Source organism: Excalfactoria chinensis, chromosome 4, assembly GCF_039878825.1.
Source record: "Excalfactoria chinensis isolate bCotChi1 chromosome 4, bCotChi1.hap2, whole genome shotgun sequence".
NCBI classification, from domain to species: Eukaryota; Metazoa; Chordata; class Aves; order Galliformes; family Phasianidae; genus Excalfactoria; species Excalfactoria chinensis.
The window spans coordinates 82,105,536-82,128,032 of NC_092828.1; the positions used below are offsets into that span (position 1 = coordinate 82,105,536).

General features: G+C 60.6%; 3 protein-coding genes across 9 annotated transcripts; 2 read left to right on the forward strand and 1 right to left on the reverse strand.

Moving 5' to 3' along the window:
- Window positions 1-642: 642 nt before the first annotated feature.
- LOC140251518 (protein eva-1 homolog C-like) lies at window positions 643-4,630 on the forward strand. 2 transcript variants are annotated; one of them, XM_072335401.1, is made up of 8 exons: window positions 672-956; window positions 1,949-2,148; window positions 2,941-3,064; window positions 3,181-3,333; window positions 3,420-3,563; window positions 3,659-3,730; window positions 3,909-3,998; window positions 4,110-4,630. In XM_072335401.1, the coding sequence occupies exons 1-8, from the start codon at window positions 881-883 to the stop codon at window positions 4,487-4,489; spliced, it is 1,239 nt and encodes a 412-aa protein (XP_072191502.1). In that variant the 5' UTR covers window positions 672-880; the 3' UTR covers window positions 4,490-4,630. The 2 variants fall into 2 exon arrangements, with proteins under 2 accessions (XP_072191501.1, XP_072191502.1); XM_072335400.1 differs by lacking the exon at window positions 3,909-3,998 and having other exon boundaries at window positions 643-956.
- Window positions 4,631-5,960: 1,330 nt separating this feature from the next.
- Window positions 5,961-9,195, forward strand: CCNB3 (cyclin B3). Of its 3 annotated transcripts, none has more exons than XM_072334445.1 (12): window positions 5,961-6,003; window positions 6,373-6,474; window positions 6,551-6,634; window positions 6,742-6,860; window positions 7,046-7,121; window positions 7,377-7,478; window positions 7,573-7,665; window positions 7,840-7,977; window positions 8,220-8,375; window positions 8,516-8,665; window positions 8,749-8,879; window positions 8,970-9,195. In XM_072334445.1, exons 2-12 carry the CDS (start codon window positions 6,382-6,384, stop codon window positions 9,037-9,039), a joined length of 1,212 nt encoding a protein of 403 aa, XP_072190546.1. In that variant the 5' UTR covers window positions 5,961-6,003; window positions 6,373-6,381; the 3' UTR covers window positions 9,040-9,195. The 3 variants fall into 3 exon arrangements, with proteins under 3 accessions (XP_072190546.1, XP_072190545.1, XP_072190547.1); XM_072334444.1 differs by lacking the exon at window positions 5,961-6,003 and adding an exon at window positions 6,014-6,039; XM_072334446.1 differs by lacking the exon at window positions 5,961-6,003 and adding an exon at window positions 6,014-6,039 and having other exon boundaries at window positions 7,380-7,478.
- DGKK (diacylglycerol kinase kappa) lies at window positions 9,113-21,809 on the reverse strand. Of its 4 annotated transcripts, none has more exons than XM_072334442.1 (30): window positions 21,670-21,809; window positions 20,876-21,093; window positions 17,925-18,035; window positions 17,765-17,845; window positions 17,538-17,642; window positions 17,108-17,240; window positions 16,906-17,012; window positions 16,638-16,763; window positions 16,456-16,558; window positions 14,975-15,137; window positions 14,792-14,900; window positions 14,427-14,566; window positions 14,264-14,345; window positions 13,977-14,068; window positions 13,790-13,889; window positions 13,027-13,264; window positions 12,720-12,821; window positions 12,522-12,621; window positions 12,341-12,448; window positions 11,812-11,908; window positions 11,628-11,735; window positions 11,424-11,537; window positions 11,218-11,352; window positions 10,985-11,151; window positions 10,795-10,912; window positions 10,633-10,719; window positions 10,417-10,533; window positions 10,241-10,346; window positions 9,879-10,009; window positions 9,113-9,677 (listed from the first exon to the last, which is right to left on the reverse strand). In XM_072334442.1, the coding sequence occupies exons 2-30, from the start codon at window positions 21,071-21,073 to the stop codon at window positions 9,603-9,605; spliced, it is 3,453 nt and encodes a 1,150-aa protein (XP_072190543.1). In that variant the 5' UTR covers window positions 21,074-21,093; window positions 21,670-21,809; the 3' UTR covers window positions 9,113-9,602. The 4 variants fall into 4 exon arrangements, with proteins under 4 accessions (XP_072190543.1, XP_072190544.1, XP_072190540.1 ...); XM_072334443.1 differs by lacking the exon at window positions 21,670-21,809 and adding an exon at window positions 21,422-21,506; XM_072334439.1 differs by having other exon boundaries at window positions 10,417-10,719.
- Between the last annotated feature and the right edge of the window lie 688 nt (window positions 21,810-22,497).

The window sequence follows — 22,497 nt, forward strand, 5'->3', positions numbered from 1 at the left end:
ACCCTCCCAGGCGTCTCAATCACCTCTCCAATGGGAATAGGGTTATTTTGTTGTTACAGGAAGCGTCTTCACCAGCCTCCAGCCCTCTTCTTTCCCTCTCCCTGAGTTTCTTGCTGCCATCCTGCTGGATCCCACAGATACAGGACATGAGCACGATGCCACGATGCCCACCCTGCAGAATGGGGACGTGGGGCTGAGGATTTGGGGAAGCATGGAGGGCAAGCCTGGCCTCTTGCCACCACCTCCTCTCAGAGAGCCTTACACAGGAAGGCATTGCAAAACACCCATTCCACAGCCCTGTTCCCGGAATTTGGGCTGTTTCATGGGAAAGATGCCCCCCTGCTTTCCTCCCCAGTGTGCCTTTGGGTGGAGCTGGCTGCTGGGGTGAGCCCAGCCACGTGCCATGGTGCTGTGCAGTCTGCTCCAGCTTTGCACAAAACGGGGTTTTTATTACACCCCGTTTGCCCCATTCACCCCAGCTCCAGCTTGGATAAGCTCACAAGGTCTTGCAAACAATCTGTGAATGAAAAGAGCTTCCTGCTGCTGCTAAGCACAAGGCAGCCCTTCCCTTCCTCCCCGGCACTCAATGACCGGACATGTGCTGGGACACAGACTGCAGCACGCGTGTATCCGCCCAGCCATAAGCAGAAAGCGGGGTGCAAGGCCGGGGACCCCACTGCCCTCCTCCATCTGCTGCACAGCCCTCAAAAACACATCTTCTGCTCCCAGTGTCACTTGCCCCCGTGCTGTCCCAGCTGTCCAAAGCAGCCCCAGTTGCTCTGCAGGGCACAGAAGGACTCATTGTCACTGCTGTGCCAGCCCCCGCCCTGGCGCCAGCTGCTGCGGGGAGCGGGTGGTGGCAGAGAGCGGTGGTGGCACCATGGTGGCCACACTGGTGGTGGCCCTGCTGCTCCTCTGCTTGGCTGCAGGGACAGAGGCCAGCCCGGAGCTCAGCGGTGAGTGGGGCACGGGGGATTTGGGGACCATGAGGGATGGGGTTGTAAGCCAGGCTTGGCTGGGTGGTTTGTGGAGTTTGGGGGATCCCATAGGAGATGTGCTGGCTCTGCCCCAGCACCCAAAGAGCTGTTCTAAGGCAGGTGGGGAGGATGTGATTTCATCCGGGCAGATCTGACGGCACAGCTCTGGGTCTGAGTCAGCCACACCACGAGGAGAACCGCTTGCAGTCTGACGGCAGCCCAGCCTCCCTGCTGGTGCTTCACCCCACGAAAGCAGCATCTGAGCAAGAGTGTGTCAGTGCTGGGTGGAGGCACTGTGATGCCTCTGTCACTTGGAGGAACCTCAGCTCTAAAGCACAAACCCCGTCCACATCTCTGCGGTCCCCTTGCATGCTGCTGGTCCCTGGGAGCGGTGCTGGCTGTGGCTGACGAGGGGTTGGTGGCCATAGGGGAATTGAAAGGGGCTCTTTGTGCATTCAAGCCTGGCACTGGTTTGTGGATGGATGGACAGAGGGACAAGTGTGGGGCTGGGAGCCAGCCCTCCCACCTGCTTGTGTTCATTTGGGGGCTAGAGGGCTGCTGGCTGTCCCCTGCCTTCCCAGCACCCTACATCCTGCATCCCTCAGCATCCTACTTCCTTCACTGTCCTTCATCCCTCAGCATCCTACATCCAGTACCCTGCATCCCCCAGTGCCCTGAATCCTGCCTGGCAGGGAAGGCTCATTGCCCTCTCCTCACCCCCAAGCTTCCATACAACAGAGGGAAAGCACTAAGATTGTGCTTTGGGACACAAACTATGCAGGATTAAAGGAGAGAAATAGAAAAACCCCATGGTGGGAATTCAGGATGAGAACCAGGACCTCTGCCCACCCAAAAGGATGTGGACTGGGAATAGCTCATCCATTGGGTTCTTAGTGACCGACCATCACTTGGTGACCATCTCTGGCCATCATCTCTGGTCCCCTCCAGCTCATCGCTGTGTCCCCCTGCAGGGTACCTGCGCAAGGTGCTGCGGAACCACACGGTGCACACGTGTGATGGGGAGCAGCTCCTCATCCTGTGCCCTCGCAAGACCACCATCAGCATCCTGGGTGCCTTCTATGGGCGCCGTGTGCCCAGCCCCAACCTGTGTCCCAGCCCTGGCAACGTGTCGCAGGAGAGCACCGAGTGCATGTCACCCACAGCCCACCTGGTAAGAGCAGCGTCCCGGCACGTTTGGGGTCACAAGTCGTGCTTGAGCAAGAGCAGCCTGGGGGGTGGCACTGCTGCAGCCCAGCCACCACCAAAAGCCGGTGTCCCCTCCGTGTCCCCTCAACGGGGACGGTACCAGAGCAAGGTGTGGCGTGAAGCCTCGTCCCCATCTTGTGGCCGTGAGCGTGCATTACACGGGGCCGTCCTAGAGGGAGACTGGGGCTGCAAGGGCGTTGCACGGAGCTGCACGACTGCGCATGCTTGCAGGGGTGTTTGTACAGAGCCCTGTGAGCATGTCTCCACTTGCAGAAGGGCTGTGCAAATGCGCACGGCTACCTGCAAAGGTGTTGCATGGAGCTATGTCAGTGTGCACGCATGCATGAGTATTACATGAAGCCATGTGAACGTGCATGCCTACACAGGCATTGCATGGATCTTTGTGCATGCTTCTGTGGGTGCTGCTTGGAGCTGCGTGAGTGTGCCTGCATGCATGGATCTTGCAGGAAGCTGAGTGTGCATGCCTGCATGCTTGCAGCATACACACTGCACGGAGCGGTGTCTGTGCACACATTCTGTGCTGCAGTGCAGGCGTGCACACCTGCCCAGGTACCATGCACAGCCTGCATGGGCACAGGGCAGCACTTGGTATGGGATTTGGCTAGCAAAGTTGCCCACAAGACCATATGGCCACCATGGGGATGACAGCAGCCACTGGACAGTGGTGACAGCATAGAAGTGACCACAGCCCGGGGTCCTTCCAGCAGCCTCACGTACACCCCGCTCTGCCCTGCAGAAGCTTCTGGCTGAGTGTCAGGACCAGCAGTGGTGCCAGTTCTCAGTGCACAGCCAAGTGTTCGGGCCGGACCCGTGCCCCGGCACACACAAGTACCTCATCGCGTCCTACAAGTGCCGGCCAGGTGGGCAGCACCCATGGGAACCCAGGGCTGAGGGAGAGGAGAGGGTTTGGGGGCTTGGAGTGTCACACTGGGTCACCCTGCGGTGTCACCCTCTTCCCACCCCATCCCCACCCCAGATAACCATCGGGTGAAGACAGTGTGTGAGAACAATGAGCTGAGGCTGCACTGCCGGCCCAAATCCGTCCTGGCCATTTACTCTGCACACTATGGACGATTCCTGCGGGGCAAACCTGAGTGCGATGCCCCCAACGCCGAGGGACCCCATATTGGTATGAGGACAGGGTTGCAGCTTGGATTGTGGCTGGGAGCTGTGCTTAGCACCATGCTGATGGTCAGAGGTCTCGTGTCCCTGCAGAGTGCCTGGCTCCGGATGCACTGCGGAGGGTCTCCAAGAAGTGCCACCGCAAAGGGAACTGCACAGTGACCGCCGACCTGGCCACCTTTGGGGACCCGTGCCTGCCTGGCACGAGGAAGCAGCTGCGGGTGTCCTACACCTGTGGTGAGAGTGGGACTGCAGGGCTGGGGAGGCTGCATGTCCCCCACCCCTGGGGACAGCTGGGGTGGTGACACTCGGGACGGCGTATCTCATTGCAGTGCCCAAGCAGCTGCTGGAGGAGGTGGGCCCAGACACCTCGGACCCCTTCCTGCTCTCAAACTACATGCATGGTAATTTGGGGAGCAGGGCAGACACCATCTCGTGCCCCATAGTGATGAAGAACCCCATAGCAATCTACCTCTGAGCAAACGAGGGTTAGGGAGGTGTTTTCTGCTGGAGAAAAGAGGGGGTCTGGCAGAGGGACACCCCAAGGGGAGGCGGCCCTTCACGTCCCCTTGTTCACTGCAGGTGGCTGGTACAAAGGGCCCAGGTTCTCCAGGCTCCGGGAAGACCGGATGATTTTTACTAGCTCCCTGGCAGCTTTTGCCCACCTCTGGGGTACGTGGCCCCAAAGTGCTGGGTTGGTGGGGAGTCTCCAGGCCCAGGCACCCTGTGTGTTGCAGCGGGGTGTGCACCCCGATGCCTCTCTTTGCTCTTCTTCCCCACCAGATGTCCCTGAAAAAGTCGCCCTCTACTTTCTCTGCGGGGTGTCGGCAGGCCTCGTTCTGCTGCTGTGCATCATCAGCCCCAAGGCTGCCTTTCTGAAAGAGGTCAGGGAGGCTCTGCTGGGCCCAGGTGGCCGCTCAGAGGCAAGCAGGACCAAACTGAGGGATGAGCAGGATGAAGATCTGCCTGATGACAGCTCCTCCGACTCCTCCTTCCGCCGCCTCACCCGTGCCTACCGTGCCACTGAGAGCATCTTCGGCCCGGAGCTGACAGCGGCCATGGAGGGAGCGGCCGAGCAGCAGGGCCGTGGTGGGGAGGAGATCTGGATGCCCAAGGAATCCAGTCCCTACACCATCCAGAAGATCAAATCGGCCACCAAGTGAGGAGGTGAAGGACGAGGTGCTGTGCCGGGCAGTGTTGGCTCTGCACCTCCCTCTGTGCTTGGCATGCTGGATGGTGAGCCCTGCTTTCTGGAGAATGGGTTTGTTTGTTTTTTTTTTAGCAAATAAAAGCAGAAGCTCAGAGTTCAGGAAATGAAGCTGTCACACCCAAGCTCCAGCCACCCCATCCCCAACAGGCTCCAGGTCCCGGGGGGGTTCCCATGACCCTGAAAGGATAGTGGGGGACACATGGCCTGCAGCAACCCACACTGTTCACCATCAGCTCTTATTTCCCTTCAGTCTCCCCTCTGCCATTAGCAGTGGAAAGGGGAGGAGGAACAAAATGTTGAGCTCCAGTCCTGCTCGTGCTGCACAGCTCCCTGCTGCTGGCATTGGGCCACAGGGAACAACAAGTCAGGCCTGTTTGAGCCTGGGAAAGAGAAAGGATTTAGCTTGGGAAAGGAAGGAAAACCCATCCATGGCCATCCCACAGACGTACTTCTCGCTCCTCCTCTCAACCCTGAGGCTGCGCCCGGGCAGCCATTCCAAAGCAAACACCACACCAGCAGATGCTTCTCATCCCCCCATCACCTCCAGAGCACCCCAGAGCCTCCCGAGGGCGGTGCTGCAGGGACTAGAAATTCCTGCTTCCCCCCATTGAGCCGGGCAGACACCGACCCGGCCCGGGCAGCTCACTGCTGCACAGCCACAGGTTGTTGGCTGGGAATGGCACCCCGCAGGCGGCTGCACCCCTTTCCCAGGTGTGGGTGTGGGGTGGCCCAGAGGCTTTCTGTGGGGGGAACGCAGCCCTCAGGGGGGTTCTCCACAGAGCAGAGCTGAGCTCACCTTCGCTCAGGCCTCAGAGCCTCAGGGCCAGAGGTAATGATGGTGGGGAAAGCTGCTTGGTCAATAAAGGAACCTTGTGAACAAGATAGAGAGTGACTTTTCACATAGCCATAAGAGTGATAGGACAAGGGGGAGGTTTGTACTCGGGTTTCAGTGGTAGGGAAGCTGCAGTCTCAGGCTGGTGTTCACCACAGACTCAGGGCCTCGCTAGGCCTCGCTAGGCCCAAACACAGCCCTGCAGCCCCCCGATGGGCACACGACCCCCAGAGCTCGAAGGACCTCGGGCTGCACGTCAGAAGAGATCCGTGGAGGCCGCGGAGGTCACGCAGATCGCTACGTTCCCCCTCACGCTGCGAGCAACAAACCACGCCGCCGCCATGACACCTCCGGGCCGCCATGACACCGCCATGACACCGCCCCCAACAGCCCCGGCCCCGCCCCCAACCGACATGACCCCGCCCCCCTCCCATCCGCCGCTCCTCATTGGCCGGAGGTGCCGAATTTTAAACTCTTCTCCCCTCCCCTTAGCAACCGCATCCGTCCCGGCTCTCCCATTGGCTCTCGTGCTGCGCGGCCCGCTCGCTGATTGGCCACGCGGCTCGACCAGTGCCGGCAGCCGTCGCCGCGCTGCTACTTTCAAAAGAGCCGGGGCCGGCGGCGGCTGCGTGCAGGTGAGCGGCGGTGGGCTTCCTTGGCCTGCAGTTCCCGTTTGTAGCCCCCTGCTTTTATTCCTACCTACGTGTGGGGCTCCGTCCTGTGTCACTGGGTGCCGAGCGGGCCCCTACCCTATAGGCCCCGAGGGCTGATGGAGGGATGGGGAGGTCCCACTGCACCCCCTCTCCCCGTATCCCTTTGCTTTTCCCCCCCCCCTCCGCCGTGCTCCCCTATCTCCGTGGCTATGTTTGGGGCTGGGTGGGCACTTCCGAGCCTCTGAGCGGTGCTGTTGGTTGCGTTGGGCTCCGCACCCCTTTTCTGCAGGTGTGAGGTGAGTTTTGGACCCCCTCCCCCATATCTGTGCTCACCCCCCTCTTTGCTCGCAGAGGAGGAGGATGCCGGTGGCACGCAGCAGCAAAGCACAGAGCAGCAAGCAGCCCCGAGCCAGCAAGGCGCCCTCTGTGACCGAGAATGTCCCCCCTGAGAAGGTATGGCTGTAGGCTATGGGGTGGGGGGAGCTCCCTATGGGGTGCCCCCAGCCCCACCTCACCGGCTCTGTTGCAGGAGGAGGGCTGCCAGGCCAAACGTTCCCCATCCTCACCCCAGGGAGGGCCCAAAAAGAGATCAGCGTTTGGGGACATCACCAATGTGAGTGCATGGCTGTGCTCCCAGCTCCCCCCTCCCACAGGGGCACCAATGAGCCTCACTTACCTCTTTGCTTCCCCCCCCCCCCCCCCCCCAAAAAAAAACTCCAGGCTCACAAGAACCAGACGGTGACAGGGAAGAAGGAAGGGGTGAAAGCTCCCACCCACAAAGCAACGAGGGCCCCCCCAGCCCCGACAGTGGCCAAGAACAATGAGATCAACCTGAAAAAGTGAGTACTCAGGTGAGATGGGCACAGGGTGCTGGGGGTCAGCACCCGCTCACAGCCATCCCTGTGGTGTTGGGGCTTCTCTGGGGTGCTGGAGTGCAGGAGTAGGATGGGGACGGGCAGGAGATAGATGCGGCTTTTTGGAAGCCCAGGAGAAGTCTCCATTCTGATGTTCTTGTCCTATCTAGGTCATTGAGGAAAACCCCCCCAACAGATGTTCCCGTGGAGCCTGAGAAAGGTTCTGTGTCTGAGGAGCTTGTGCAGGTATGAAGCTGACCCAGGTGATGGAGCCAAGGGCGCAGCCTGGCCCCCAGCCCTGTTCTAGGGGTACTGGGGCATCTCTGGAAGCTGCTCAGTGTGGTGGGATGGGAGCTGGAGGTTAAACCTGTTCCTCTGAGCGTCTCCAATGGGGAAAGAGTGGAGTGAGGGCTGCGGGTCAGCTTGGAGAGAGGGTGTGCTACCCCATAGAGCTCTGCAAGCTTTCCCACACCTGTCCTCACTGCTGCCTTCTCCACACAGCAGGTCCCGGTGGTGGAGGACATAGACAAGGAGCAGCTGGGAGACCCCTATGCCAATGCTGAGTACGCCAAGGAGATCTTCGAATACATGCGGGAGAGGGAGGTGGGTGATGAATGATGTCTGCCTGGGGAGTCCTCTGTGGGTTGGGAGGGGCCCAGTTTGGGAGGGGAGTCCCTGACTTCTGCTGCCTCGACAGGAGAAGTTCCTGCTCCCTGATTACATGGAGAAGCAGCCGGACATCAGCAGGGACATGCGTGCCATCCTGGTGGATTGGATGGTGGAGGTGCAGGTAGGCAGGCATGGCGAGGGAGCTTGGACTTGTCCCATGCTTTATATAGGGTGGGAGTCACTCTGGACCTATGAACGCCCCCAGTTCATCAGAGCTCCTCCTCATCCCCCTCCCCATGCTGATATGAATGCCCCAGGAATTCAGGCTTTTACCTGACACCTCATATCCCTGCAGGAAAACTTTGAGCTGAACCACGAGACGCTGTACCTGGCAGTGAAGCTGGTGGACCACTACCTGGTGGAGGTGGTGAGCATGAGGGACAAGCTGCAGCTCATCGGCTCCACTGCTGTCCTCATCGCCTCCAAATTCGAGGTGATTCTTGGTGTGGGTTTTGGAGAATGCTGGGACTCCCATCCTTGTGCTGCCCCTTTCTATGCTGCGGGCTGAATCCTGCCTACCTATCCTGCTCCTCTCTGCTGTTTGGGGACTGCCAGGATACCAGGGTGTCACAATATGATGCTCCTGGCAGGAGATGTACTCTTAAAGGGCCTGAGAATTGCATGGTCTCCCCACAAATGTTGCCAGGATGAGTGCTGAGCAGTTCCTCCCCACAGGAGCGCTGCCCTCCGTGCGTGGATGACTTTCTGTACATCTGTGACGATGCCTACAAGCGGGAAGAGCTCATTGCCATGGAGACGAGCATCCTCCGCACCCTCAACTTCGACATCAACATCCCCATCCCCTACCGCTTCCTGCGGCGCTTTGCCAAGGTGTGGGGGCTTTACCACCTCCCATGGGCCGACACAAAGCGAGGGAGGGGAGGGTTAGAGTGGGGATGGTGGTGACCCCGAGGCCCCAGAAAGAAGGATGCAGGTGTGGTGCTGCTTAAACCTGAGCCTTCTGCCCGCAGTGTGCCCGTGCCTCCATGGAGACGCTGACTCTGGCCCGTTTCCTCTGCGAGATGACCCTGCAGGAGTACGACTACGCACGGGAGCGTCCCTCCAAGCTGGCTGCCAGCAGCTTGCTGTTGGCGCTCACCATGAAGAACCTGGGTGGCTGGGTGAGCATGGGGACGTGGGGAGGGATGGAGGGATGATGTGACATTGCAGGGATGACCGTGGCTCCCACCTGGTCGCTTTGCAGACCCCCACGCTGGAGTATTACAGCGGGTACTGCGCTCAGGACCTGCACCCCTTGGTGAAAAGGCTGAACTTTCTGCTCACCTATCAGCCTTGTGACAAGCTGAAGGCTGTGCGTACCAAGTATTCACACAGGTGAGTGTCCCAACAGCCCTTGGGGAAGGCTCTTGTGGGGGTGCCGGGGCTGCTGCTGAGCTCTATAACCCCACACACACCTCCTTGCAGGGTCTTCTTTGAGGTCGCCAAAACAACCCCCATGGACATGATGAAGCTGGAGGAGAAGTTGAAAAGCTAGCCCTGCCTCTGTACATAGCCTGTAAATAGCGGGGTGGGGGCACTGTGTACATAAAAGGGGGGGGAAAAAAACAAACCAGAACATTGTTTTTACTGAATATGAGGGGAGGAAAAAAAAAGTGATGTTGAGCTGTCAATAAAATATTGTGTATATCTTAACGTGGTTGTGGTGGGGGCTGTTCATGGAGGGGATGCAGGGATGAAGGAGGGACTAGAAGGGTCCGGGTCCCATCCCCTTTCTGTCCCCAGGCAGTGACTTGATACCAGCAGCAGCAATAAATATCTTTTCTCCAAATATTTACACAGCTTAAATACCGACGTAGGGAAAGGGGGAGATCTTTTTGCTTTGGCTCCATACTGCAGCCCAGCTCCCTGGCTCCTGTAGTGACCCTGCACCATTGGTGCCTCCAGCCCCCGAGGCTCAGGGAGAAGCAGCAGCTCCGGGGATGCTGGGGGACAAACAGACAAAGCAAGGCAAGCGAGGGGAGGGTGCGGGGGAGGGAAGGAGGGCTCCACACACACATAGGGGGCAGCAAGGACCCAGGCCCCCCAGCTCCTGGCAGCCTAGGGTGGGTTGCTGAGCTCCTTAATGGCTTGCAGGATTCTCTTCATGTGGCCAACTTTGGTGATGCCCAGATCCTGTGATGGGGAGAGAGGAGGAGCTGCATAGCCTTGCTCCCATGGGAGGAGCACAGGCATGATACTGGTGAACCAGGGGCTGGAGCCAGCTCCCTCCTCACCGTGTCCCCACTGATAAGAAACAATGAGGCTGAAGGAGGGAGGGGGGCACAATGCTCTCTTGTTTGGAGGTCTAGGAGGTGGAAACAAGGGCTGCGGTACCTTCAGGTCTCTCCTCTCCAGCAGGATCAGCTCTGAGCCCTGGATGTCGTGCCGGACAAAAATCTCTCTGTACTCCCCTAACCCAAGTGTTTCCAGCCAGGCAGCCACCTCCTCAGCACCCCACTTGTCCGCTAGAAGAGAGAAAAAGCCCAGAAGTGGAGCAGGGCACCAGCACACAAGTGTGGCAGATGCTGCCCCTTCTTTCCCCCCACCTCTTTATGGGGCTCCTTCACTTCTGTATGGAATATCCAACCATCTCCCTTTGCCCAATCAGCTTCCCATAGGGCTGAGCTCTACTGCGGCCCCTTCTCATCTCATTGCATCGTACATCCCTCAGCCCATTGTATGAGCAGCTCCTTTACCTGGGAGTGAACTGTTGCTCTTTTGCTTCTGTGCCTTGTCCTTCCTGGGCTTGGGGATGTTGAGGCGAAGCTTGAAGCTGCCCTTATTGGCACTGCTGGCGCTCTCCTGCAAGAAACAGGGCTGAGCCTACCCCTACAGCCCCACAGCCTGCCCCCCAACATCCTTCTGCACCCACCTCCTCGCTGGGGTGGGCGATGGGTCCCAGCCAGTGGATGTCCAGCAGCCGCTGCAGCTCCTGGCCCAGTGCACTCAGGGGACCCTGCAGCGCTTCCTCCTCCTGGGGTGAGTCCAGCTGCGGGGGACAGGGACCGTCCCCAGCCCCACTGCCACCTGCTGGCGGGGGGGACAGCTGGGCTGGAGGGCTCGGGGGGGTCCCCAGCCCCACACTCACCGCCTTCCCCTCCAGGAACGCTCTGGTTTCAGTATAGAGAGCTTTGATGCTCAGCACCACCTCCACGGCTGCGTTCCTGCTGAGAAACTGTGGGGGCACAGGGGGTGAGCATAAAGCCAGCTGTCTGCAAGGGTGGGGGTTTGGCCCCCAAACTGTGCTCACCTCGGAGGTGCCAGCAGCTTTGTTGCAGAGCGCATCGCTCAATGCCGAGGTGCTGGTATTGACGGCGTGTGCCAGCTCCTGCTCCACACCTTTGTGCGCCTTGGCTGCCTCGCGGATCCTGCAGATGGGATGGGATGGGATGGAGCCAGTGTGTCCCATGCCCCCTGCAGCCCCTTGCCCCCATCCTGACCTGGCAATGAGGGTCTCAGCCACACGTGATAGCTGCTGCAGCAGGCTGCTTTCCTCCTCGGTCAGGTACTCCATGGACTGCTGCGAGCTGAGCCGTGGCCGTGTGGCTGTCCGGTAGCTCTCCCCCTTCTGCTTGTCCTCCCATGACTTCAGGGTGCTTTCAAACGCCTGCGGGGGCACAGAGGTCCCACCCTGCTCACCCCATAGCCCCACAGCCCATCCTGCAGGGCTCACCCGGTCCCTGGTCAGCATCTGCGCCCGGTTCTTGTGCTGGATCCGGATGACGCCGGGCGGTTGGATCCACGCTTCCCCATCCACCTGCACCGGGACGCCCTCATCCCCACGGATGGTGATCTTCACTACACGGCACTGCGGGGCAGGCAGGGCTGGCACCATGGCTGGCAGAGGGTGGCACCCTGCGGGGCTCCCCCTGGCCCTACCTGGGCGATGCGGTGGTGCTGCAGGTTGATGACCCGTGACACGGCCATCTGGATGCTGCCAAACACAGCCACCACCTCCAGCTTCTTGTCATCGAAGGACGGCGCGCCGAAGTTCTGCACGAGAGTGGCCCCACCACGTTGGGCTCAGTGCCCCCTCCCCAGTGACAGAGAGGGGTTCTGCCCCCACCCCAAGCTCGCACTCACGTTGTCCTCCTTGGTGCCACCCCAAAAGTTGATGCCCCCTGCATAACTGGGGATGTTGAGCACGGCGATGCCCTGTAGGCTGGGCAGCGAGATGGGTACCCCGTCGCACTGCAAGAGAGGGCTGAGCCCGGGGGCCACCCCATTGCCCCCCACCCCAAACCTGCTCCCAGCCCTGGCCCCGTACCTCCAGCTGCACCCGCTGTTCCAGGTTCTTGTAGGTGCGCTGCAGCAGCTCCTTGGTGCCCAGCACCCCATACCACATCATGTTCTTGGTGCGGCTGCTACGGGGTGCAGTGGGGGAGCTGAATGGCCACCGGCCACACAGTATCCCAGTGATCCCACCCAACATGCCAGCAGTCTGTCTCAGTATCCCAGTGGTCCTTCCCATCATCCCACTATCCTGGCATCCCAATAGTCTCTTCCAGCAAACCAGTGGCCCCTCCTGGCATCCTAATGATCCCTTTCAGCAACCCTTTGATCCATCCTGACATCCCAGTGGTCTTCCCTGACATCCCCATATTCCTTCCCAGCATCCCAGTAGTCCCTTCCAGCATCCCAGCAGTCTCTCCCAGTATCCTGGAGACCCAGTAGTCCCTTCCAGCATCCCAGTGATCCATCCCAGCAATCCCTCCCAGCATGAGCACCATGGAACTGGGGAGGGGGATACCCAGACAGGGGCATCCCATATTTTTCCCAGGGAGGTCTCAGCTAACCTGCACTTCTTGGGGTGCTCGTCCCGCTTGTTGTTGAACTCCAACGAGATCTTGGCATCCAGGCCAATGCCAAAGTAGTTGTTCATGACGCATTTCTCTGAGAAGTGCCTGAAAGCAGCAGGATTGGCACCAGGATACGAAGCAAAAACCCAACAGAGCCTTGGGGTGACCCCAAACTCACAGCACACCGGGGTCCTCGGGGAACTGCAAGCTGCCAAAGGTGTCTGGCCGCTCCAGGAGGATGGAGGAGGTGGCCGAGGTCACTGTCTCCCGCCGAGAGCCTGCGGGGTGGGTTGGAGGCGGCTGCTGAGTGAGCCCACTCCATTGCTCCCCTCGAAGCCCACCCTAAAAGATGCTGTGTGCCACATGAGTGCCTTACAGAGCCGCTCCTCCTCCTTGTTGAGTTCCTCCGAGCTGTCCTTCTTGCTGGGGACTGTGGTGGCCTGATATGCTTGGGTCTGCTTGTTCTGCTCATCCACAGCTGGGGGCAAACACAGGATAGCAGTGGGGCCAGAGCACCCGACCCCCGCACCCCAACAGATGCCCCCAGCCCCAGAGCATTGCACCAGCCCCACCCCAGCCTTTGAATCACCCAGAAGATGTGGTGATGCTTCTTTGGGATTGCACAGTGATGAGCATTCAGAGGGGAAACTGAGGCACGGCCCCTCCCTGTGCCACCTGCTCACCTCTCTCAGCCTGCTCGATGATCTGCCGCAGGGCTTTCTTCAGGCTGTTGGCCCTCAGCATCAGCTGCTCCTTGGATTTGAAGATGCGGGGCACAGGGCTGGGGGCGAAGCCGCCTTTCTCCAGCTCCTTGGCATCGGTCGGGGTGCCCTGTGGGGTCCCCTCGGGGACCACGATGGCCTGAGCCTCCTCTGTCAGCTCCCTCACCAGCGAGTCCAGCTTCTCATTCAGCATGGCACACTGTGGGGTGGCCACGTGCTCAGCTCAGTGCCTGGCACCCCAAGGCATGGCACCCCAAATGCCTGTGCATCCCATGCTGTTCTGGATACCCTATGTTTGCTTGGGTACCCAACTGTTTGAGCATCTCATGCTTGCCTGAGTACCCCAAATGCCTGGATGCCACACGCTTACTCAGGTATCCCAAGTGCCTGGGCATCTCATGGCTACCTGTGCAACCCAGTGCCAGGAAATCCTGAATATTTGTGCATCCCGTGTTTCCCTGGGTACCCCAAGCACTTGGACAGCCTTGAACACTCTGGGCACCATATGCTTAACTGTAAATCCTGTGTATTTGGGTTTGCCAAGGCACTCCAAGTGCCTGGGACCCCAAGAGCTTGAGCACCCAGCTTCCTGGGTACTCTGGGTTCCCCAGGTGCCTCAGCATTCCATACCTTCCTAGGCACCCCAAGAACTGGGCACTGGCACGCTCACCCCCAGCAGCCCTCCACCACCCCCAGGCCCCTGCTTCAGCCTCCGCAGGCCCACCTTTCTGGCCATCAGCTCTGCCTCCTGCTTGTTCTCAGTCGCCCTCTTGTAGGCACGGCCAACTTCAGCCACAAAGTCATTGACGGTGCCGCAGAGGAACCTGACAAGGGAAGCAGCAGGGAGTGATGGGACCAGTGGTGTCCTGGGGGGACCTGTCCCCAGCAGACCATTCCCAACACCCCCGTACTTGGCAGATGAAATCACCACCGAGTGCTTATCTGACTCCAGGATCTTGGCCAGGTGGAAGGCAACGGAGTCGGCGTAGTGGGAGATGTGGGCCTGGGGAGAAGACAGCTGGATGGGTGTCACAAATCAGGATGGGGACAAGGCACCGCATCCATCCCCTCAGCACAGGGACACAGGCCAGTCTGAGCCTCACCATGCCCATCCCATGCCATGTTGCTCCCTCCCCATAACATCCCCCATCCAATATCGGTTTCAGGGTGGCAGGAACTCATCCCCAGAAGTTCCCACCTGGATGTTGGAGTCTCCATCCTCCTCCTCCTTCAGGGCCGGTGGAGACTGCTTGGGGGCTTCGTAGGTCAGCACGCTCCACCTGCCAAGCAGAGAGAAGGGATGCCACAGTGCCCTGACCCCATCCATCACACAGGGGTGTCTGGGTCCCCCCAGAGCTCACCGGTCCAGCATCTTGGTGGTGGCCCTCTCCAGCTTCTCCAGGATCTGCAGCAGCTGCGTGTCATCATCACAGAGGCTGCCCCAGCCCAGCACTCGTGCCAGGTCGTTACCGGTGCCCAGGGGCAGGACACCCAGCTGGCACTGCAGGACAGGGATGGGGTTCAGCCCTGCACCCACCCTGCGGGTACCCCACACCTCAGTGCTGCAGGAGACATCATTGTGGGCACAGCCCCGTTGTCCCCGTGGGGTGAGGATGGGGAGGTGGAAGTCACGCAGCCCAGTTGCCCCCATGGGATGGAGATGGAAGGTAGTAGCCCGTTGTCCCCATCATTCCCATTGTCCCCCTTGTCCCCTGGCTTCACTCACTTGCTTGTGCAGCCCCAGTGCATCGATCTCAGACAGCACCCACCCCACGCTGCCATCGCCACCGCACACCAGGATGCGGAAAGTGGAGAACTTCTGGAAGAGGCGTAACCTGGAAAAGGGGGCAGAGGGGGCTATGGGGTCCCATTGGGCTCCTGCAAGTGACACCCCCGTGTCAGCACTCACCCCAGGTGTGGGCCTCCATTCATGAGGTCGAAGACCTGGGCCGGGTTGAGGAACTGCTTGAACTTGCGCAGGAACTTGACGCCCTGGTTGTCCCCACTCTTGGAGTTGACGAAGGCCAGCAGGGGGCTGGAGCAAGAGGAGGGACAGGTGGCCTTCCAGAACCCTGTGGGGACACATGGACATGAGCACTGTCCCCAGCCCTGAAGGCATCGAAGGAGGCACCTCCGGAGATCAAAAGATGCCCTGACTGCATCCAGCCCTATAGGCAGGAGGGAGAGTAAGCAGGGGGCTGCAGGAATGGAGAGGGGTTGGAAGAGGAGGAGAGATGGGATGGAGATGGGGATGGGACATTGGTAAGGAAGGATATGGTGACAGGAATGGGGAAGGAGAAGGGGATGGGATGTTGATAGGATGGGATAGGGGTAGATGGGATGGAACGGGGAAAGGCAGAAATGGGGTTGGAGATGGAATGAAGGTGGGATGGGATGGAGACAGGGAATGAGATGGGAAGGGGATGGGAATGGGAATGGAGAAGGAGATAGGAGAAGAGGATAGGAGAAGGATAGGAGAAGACATACAGATGGGATGGGATCTGATGGGGATGGGGAACAGCATGGACATGGAGATGGGGTTGGGGATGGAATGGAGATGGTATGGGATAGAGACAGGGATAGGAATGAGGATGGGAGTGGAGATGGGAGGAAGATGGGAATGAGGATGAAATGGAGATGGGGAAGGAGATGAGATGGGATGGGATGGGAATGGGAATGGGGCCAGGGACAGGCAAAGCTGTGCCAGGGCAGCACACAGGCCAAGTTTGGTTCCTCCAGCACTGCTCCTGCAGGCTCAGTGAGTCAGCGGGCTGGCTCCTGTCCCCAAGCTGCAACCACAGCAACGGGCACAGAGGGGTCTGTCTCTCACTGCAGGGACTGGCCTAGCAGAACCAGGTGGGAATCCCCACCCGAATTTAGTGGCATTTGGTGGCTCCTGTGGAACAGCCACTACCAGAGGCTGCCATGCCCCCCCAGCTCTGCAGATGACTCAGGGAGGTTGGCAGCCAGCAGCACGCTTTTAAAGAAATGAGATGTGGAATGCGACGTGCCCACAGCAGAGGATGGATGGGGCTGACCCACAGCCGGCTCAGGGACACCTCTGCCGCCTCATTCCCAGTCCCTGGGTTGGATGGAGCAGACACGGCTCTGAGGAGGGAGGAGAACCGCGTGATGGTTGCCCTGACAGCATCCCGATGAGTAACGAGCAGCAGATGAGCCACCGGCTGAGCGGAGCGGTGGAAATCATTAAAGAACACCAGAAGAAATATCCGGAGGAGAGGAACAGATTTTGCTTGGCGGAGGCCAGCTGGACCCCTCCGGATAAGGGAAGCAGATAGGGAAAGGGAAGCGGTGTGGGAACATCCCTGGGTGGCGTTCACTCTGAAACCTAATGATGCCACAGCCACGGCGCGTCCCCTCCCGACTCACCATCCGAGTCGATGCTGTTCAGGGCGGTGGGTGGGATGATGGACACTTTGTACTGCCCCAGGGGGCACCTCTTGCCGAACTGCTCCTTGCAGGCACTGTGTACCTGGGGGCATTTGTGTGAGCTGTGGGACATGCCGCAGCCTCACTGTCCCCAGGGGACACGTGGGGGGACACGTCCTTACGATGGCTTTGCACCAGAGGCACCGCCAGTCCTGCAGCCTCCGCACGCTGCCGCAGGTCCGGTCGCAGACGGCACAGCGTGCGCTCACAGGAAGGTTCCCCTCCAGCCACTGGTGGGGCATGGCCACCTGCAGGCAGGGACAGCTGTCACCCCTCGGCCACCACTCTGTGCACCCAGGAGCCACGGGTGAGGACAGGGGATGTCCCACTCGGGGTCACCTCACACCCACGCCCTCCCGCTGATGGTGGCCCCGCAGTGGGGTTGCTCACCCCATCCTCATCCTCAATGATGTCGCTGCCGATGGATGCCAGCGTGGTCCACTTGCAGTTGTTGGTAGCTCTGACGGCGCAGCGCTTGTGAGCTTTGAACTTGCACACTTGTGGGGTTTGGAAGAGCAGGTGAGGGGTGAGGACGGCCCCTGATACCACCCTCCCCCCACCCCCGTGACCCAGGGGACCCCTGGGTGCTCACCTTCACAGGAGAGGCCGTGAGAGGTGACCCCCGAGAGCGCCTCACGGCACACGTTGCAGAAGGTGGGTCTGGCGTGGGAGCAGGCGTACCAGTTGTGCATGCCCGAGAAGTGTTCCATGTTGAACTGCGTGGCCTGCGGGGCACAGCCCGGCTGCAGCCACAGCCCTGTGACCCCACGGGGCCCCCACTCATCCCAGTGGCCCTTCCCAGCATCCTGCTATCCCAGCGGTCCTTCCCAACAATACAACATCCCTGCAGTCCTTCCCAGTATCCTGCTATCCTGGCATCCCAGAGGTCCCTTCCAGCATCCCAGCATCTCACAGTCCCTTTGGTCCATCCCAGCATCCCGATATCCCAACAGTCCCAGTATCCCATCATCCCGGCACTGCCAGCCCTGGGGACCCACACCCTGACCCCACAGCTGTCACACCTCGTGGATCTCCCACTTCTGCACTGACTTCAGGGCCCCGATCCAGTCCTCCATCTCCTTGCGGTTCTCAGCACACAGGATGAGCTTGCGGAATGGTGTGATCACCTGCAAAGAGTCGCAGTGCCACAGCCCATTGCAAGGCCACCCCACGGAGAGCCAAACCCCACAGCAGCCCACTCAAACCCCACGGCAGCCCACCCAAACCCCACAGAAAGTCTCCGCCTCACTGTGAAGCTGTTGTTAATGTTCTTGGTGCTGGTCTCAGCCACGCTGGCATCAGACAGATCCACCTCGTCAAAGATCAGGGACTGTGGGAACAAAGCAGGGCTCAATAGTGCCACAAGCCCAAACCCAGCTCAGCAGGGGCTCAGAATCCCCCCGACCCACCTTAGCATCTTTGGCATAATAGAGAGTCCGGCCCCGCAGTTTGAAGTATCTCCGCTTCCACCTCTGGAAGGAGCTCGTCTGTTTCAGCAGCAGCCCCTCCTTCACACTCTTCTGCAGGGACGTTGGGACATCAGCTCCCAGGAGCCCCCACCCAGCGATAGAGGATGGCAATAATGATCATAGGGACAGGGGGATGCACGGTGATGATGAGGGAACATTGAGGAACCCTGAAGGTGACGGGTATGGGGGTGCAGGGGGCTTGGAGTGGTGACAGAGGGAGATGAGGGGTCACAGTGATGTGAGGAGAGGGGCACAGGGGGAGGAGCAGGGAGACACGGGTGGCTTTATGATAGGAAGGAACGTGGGGGTGTGGGAAGTTGTAATGGTGAGGAATGGGGGATGCAGGGAGATGGTGGGGAGCTCCTGGTGGGGGGGAGAAGTGAGGGAACACAGTGAGCTCCTAACAGTGAGGAGTACGGCACACGGGGACCTGCTGGTGGTGATGCGCAGGGGGCGGCAGGGGGCTGCAGGTGGGAAGAAGCAGGGGGGGCAAGGGGGGGATCCTGATGCCCGGAAGCAGGGGTTGCAGCACGGTGCAGGCATAGCAGGGTCAGAGCCAGCACTGCAGCCCAGCTCTGCGTGGCCGGGGGCCAGGCGGGCAGCACGATCCTGCAGGGCGGGTGCCAGCACCGCAGCGGGAGCAGCTCCGGGCAATGCAGGGCTTGGGTAGGATGTGACCTGGCTGCTCAACCCAAAAAGCAGATCCCTCTCCACCCCCACTCCACATCAAAACAGCCCAAATCGGAGCAAAAATCCCCAAAAGAAAGAGGAGGAGAGGCGGCTCAGCACGCATCACCGCACCAACCTGCATCTCACCAGCATCACCCCATGAGCACGCAGAGGGATCCGGCGGGTCCGACCCCGCACCCCCAGAATGCCAGCAGGGTTGGGGCACACGCAACAGGCTGTGGGTGGCTGCAAACCTTATCAGCTGTGCAACACAAGGGGCCCTTCCGGGCTCGGCCCCAACCGTGCACCCCGAGGATATGCCCTGCAGCACTGCAGCCCCCAAACCTTGGTGCTGTGGGGACCCCTGCAAGGTTTCAGTGCTGATGCCTGAAAAGGGGCTGCAGAATTAATGGGGGATGGCGATGCGGTGTGTGCAGAACGGAACATGTGTTGGGGTGAGGCACACACAGACATCCGGCTGCTGGCACCATGGCTATCTCAGTGGCCCAGGCACTGCCACCCCGTCCCCTGCCACATCCCTGCTGGCTGAGAGCAATGTGGGGCACTGGGGCAAAGACAGGCTCTGGTGCTGGTGGTATCGCTGTTGGCTGACCAATGGGGTCCCAAGTGGAGGCCAATGGGATCAGGATGTCTCCAAACGGGGAACTCACAGCACGCAAGGGACCCCAAAGTATACAAGGGGACTGCAAAGCATACGGGGGTTGTCATCATCCCAAAGGTCACAGGTAACCCCAAAGCATGTAGGAGAGCCCCAAAGATCACAGGGGACCTCATGGCATGCAGGAGGACCCCAAAGCACATTGGGGCACCCCAAAGCATATAGGGGGATCCCGAAGCTCACAAGGGGACCCCAAAGTATCTGGTTGACCTTGGAGCATGCAGGGAGACTCCAAAGCATGCAGAAGACCCCAAGGCATGAGAGGGACTGAAAATCATATAGAGGGTCCCCAAAGCATGCAGGTGATTTAAGAACAAGCAGAGGACCCCCAAGTGCACAGGGGACCTAAGAGCCTGCAAGGGATCCCCTAAAGAACACAGGGGACCTTAAAGTACAAAGAGGGACCCCCAAATTGAGTAGAAGCACATGGAAACACCTCAAGCACGGGGGGGACCCCAAAGCACACAGGCAGCTGCCATCAGCTCCCAGAGATGAATTGTAGCCCAGCATCTCTGCGGTGACACTTCTCAGCGCAGCACCACCAGCGTTGTCCCCTGGGTTACTCCAGCAGGTGACACCCCAGGGTGACACCCCAGGACTGCTCTGCCAGTGGTGGGGGACGTTCCCATCCCCAGTTCCCCATTGATGCCCACATCCCTCCAGGGAACCGGCAGCCCTCAGCCACAGTGAGGAGGAGGAGGAGGGGGTGGCAGCAACCCCCCTCCTGCACCGGGGCCATTTAGCCCTGCAGGGGCACCTGCGCCTGGCAGCTGTCGTTGTCACAGAGCACAATGGCCTCAACGCCTCCGCGCCAGGGCCGGCACAAAGCGCCCCACGGGGTGCCCCGCAATTACAGCCCACGAGTTGGGGTGTGGGGGACGGGGGGCTGGCATGGACGGGGGTGGGGATGGGGCTGGTATTTGGGGTACGCGCTGATGGGGATGAATGCAGCATGGATGGGGATGGGATGTCTGCCCTGTCCTGTCCCCAGGGGAGATACCACTGCCACGTGGGGGCATGCTGAACTCCAAGAGGTGGGGACCCCAAAACCTGATAACCCCTGTTATCAGCAGCAGGGATGGCTGGGGACACCCAAAAATAGGTCTCCCCTCCTCGCTGCTAAGCCAGGCATCTCTCGGGAAACAGTGGGCTCTCCCTCATTAACTGTGCTAATTAGGGCTGTGGGGTGCTGCCCCCCCATATGGCTGCACAGGGGTCACGTTGGATGCCATACATGCTCTCTTTCCAGCACTGCCTCCTGCATGGTGAAGTGCTGGAAGCTGCCACCCGGCCTGGGAGACAGAAGGACCCCGCGACACCACCATGCATAGCACAGCACAGAGCTGGCAAAACCAAGCAGCACCAGGGGCTCTGCCACCCCCAGACCCACATCGGCCTCCTGTATCCATAGCAGCACCCCATATTTTTATAGGACCTACCAAAACATCACGCCACATACAAGCTGCCAACCCGTAACCACGGCTGGGAGGAAATAAAAGGCAGATTTGGGGTTGGGGCTGACAGGAGGTGGGGGTCCCCTCACCTTGCTCCGCATCTGCCCTGAGGTGGACACCTTCCGGATGAGTTTGTGGGTGCTGCCCTCCTGCTCTCCTTCGCTGTCTGACGACTCCTCACCGCCCGCCTCGGGGGACACAGGGGACAGCTTGTCCGAGTCCAGGGATGACACGGATTCCCGTGCCTGCCGCAGGAACAGGTCGCCGGCCACCAGCTTCTCGGCCATCTTCGGGGGGGGGGACGGCCCTGAGGTGGGGAGATGGGGCCCTGAGGTGGGGCACAGAGCCCCCGCGAGGTGGGAATCCATGGGGTCGGAGCCATTGGGGTGCACTACTTATCCCGTTCCCTGTAACGTTTCTCCTTGTTTAGGTGCCCCATCGCTTGGTCCTCCTGCTGCCACCCGGTGCCGTTGGGGTGCTACCCCCCACCCCGCAGCCCCCACCTGTGGGTGCCTGTCCCTGGGGTGTGCTGCAGGGAAGGGGGGGCTCTCCCACCTCAGGAAGGGATGAGGGGCTTCCAAGATGGGATGGGGGCTCCCTAAATGGAGTGGGGGGGGGAAGCGGGGGGCACCCACCTGGCTGCACGGCAGGGCACCCACTGCAGCCCCCCCACCTCCCCTACATGCTCTGCCTCCTCCCCTCTCAAGCACCAAGCGTGGGCTGCCGATTTATGATGGGATGGGGAGGGGGAGGGGGGAGCAAAGCAGCAGCACCGCAGTGCAGCCCCCCCACCGCTCTCTCCCCTCTAAATCCAACCGCAGATCCGCGCACCCGACTCCCCCCACCCACCTTCCCCCCCCATTTAAAAACCCACGGCACGCACCTTTGCAGCCCGGAGCCGCCGCCGATGCCGATGCCGGTGCAAGGACGCGGTGCACCCCCCGGCCCCCCCCAGCACGACGCCTCTGCACGGCAGCCCCGGCCCTGCCCCTGCGCTGCAAGCCTCAGCCTGCACCGGCTGCCGCTCTGCCGCTCTGCTGCTCTGCTGCGCTGCGCTGCGCCGCGCGCGGGCGGCCCACGCGCGGCCCCGAGCACGCGCGCACACGCAGCGCCGCGCACATGCGTGTGCACCGCCCACGTGGAGCGGTGCGCGTGGAGTGGGGAGGCGGAGGGGGACGCGCGTGGGAACCCAGCCCACGCGTGCGCCAGGGGAGCAGGTGAGAGCGTGCACCGCGCCGCGAGGGTGTCTGCATCCACCCACGCGTGCTCGGGCGTGGGGAGCACGAAAGGTGCGGGGCACATGCGTGTGCATCCATTCACCTGCGTGTGTGCGCGTGCACCATTCGTGTGTGAGCACGCACACATATGTGCATCCGTTCACCTGCGCGTGTGCGCACGCGTGTGCACGCGTTCACCTTTCCCCCCGCGTGTGCGCTCCCACGTGCGTGCACGCGATCAGCTGTACGTCCATGCGGATGTTCACACGCGTGTCCACGAACCCACCCGTGTGTGTTCACTCACACGTATGGGTGTGCACTGTGTATGTGTGTGCTCACACGCGTGCGCTCTGAGCCCCGGTTCACCTGCGCTCACCCACGCGTGCCCACACTTGCACAGCCGTCCCCTGCTCCGTGTTTCCGCCCCACGCACCGCCCCACGCGTGACATCTCCCCGCGGGTGCCACCCAGCGGCCGGCGCTGCCCTCGCAGCG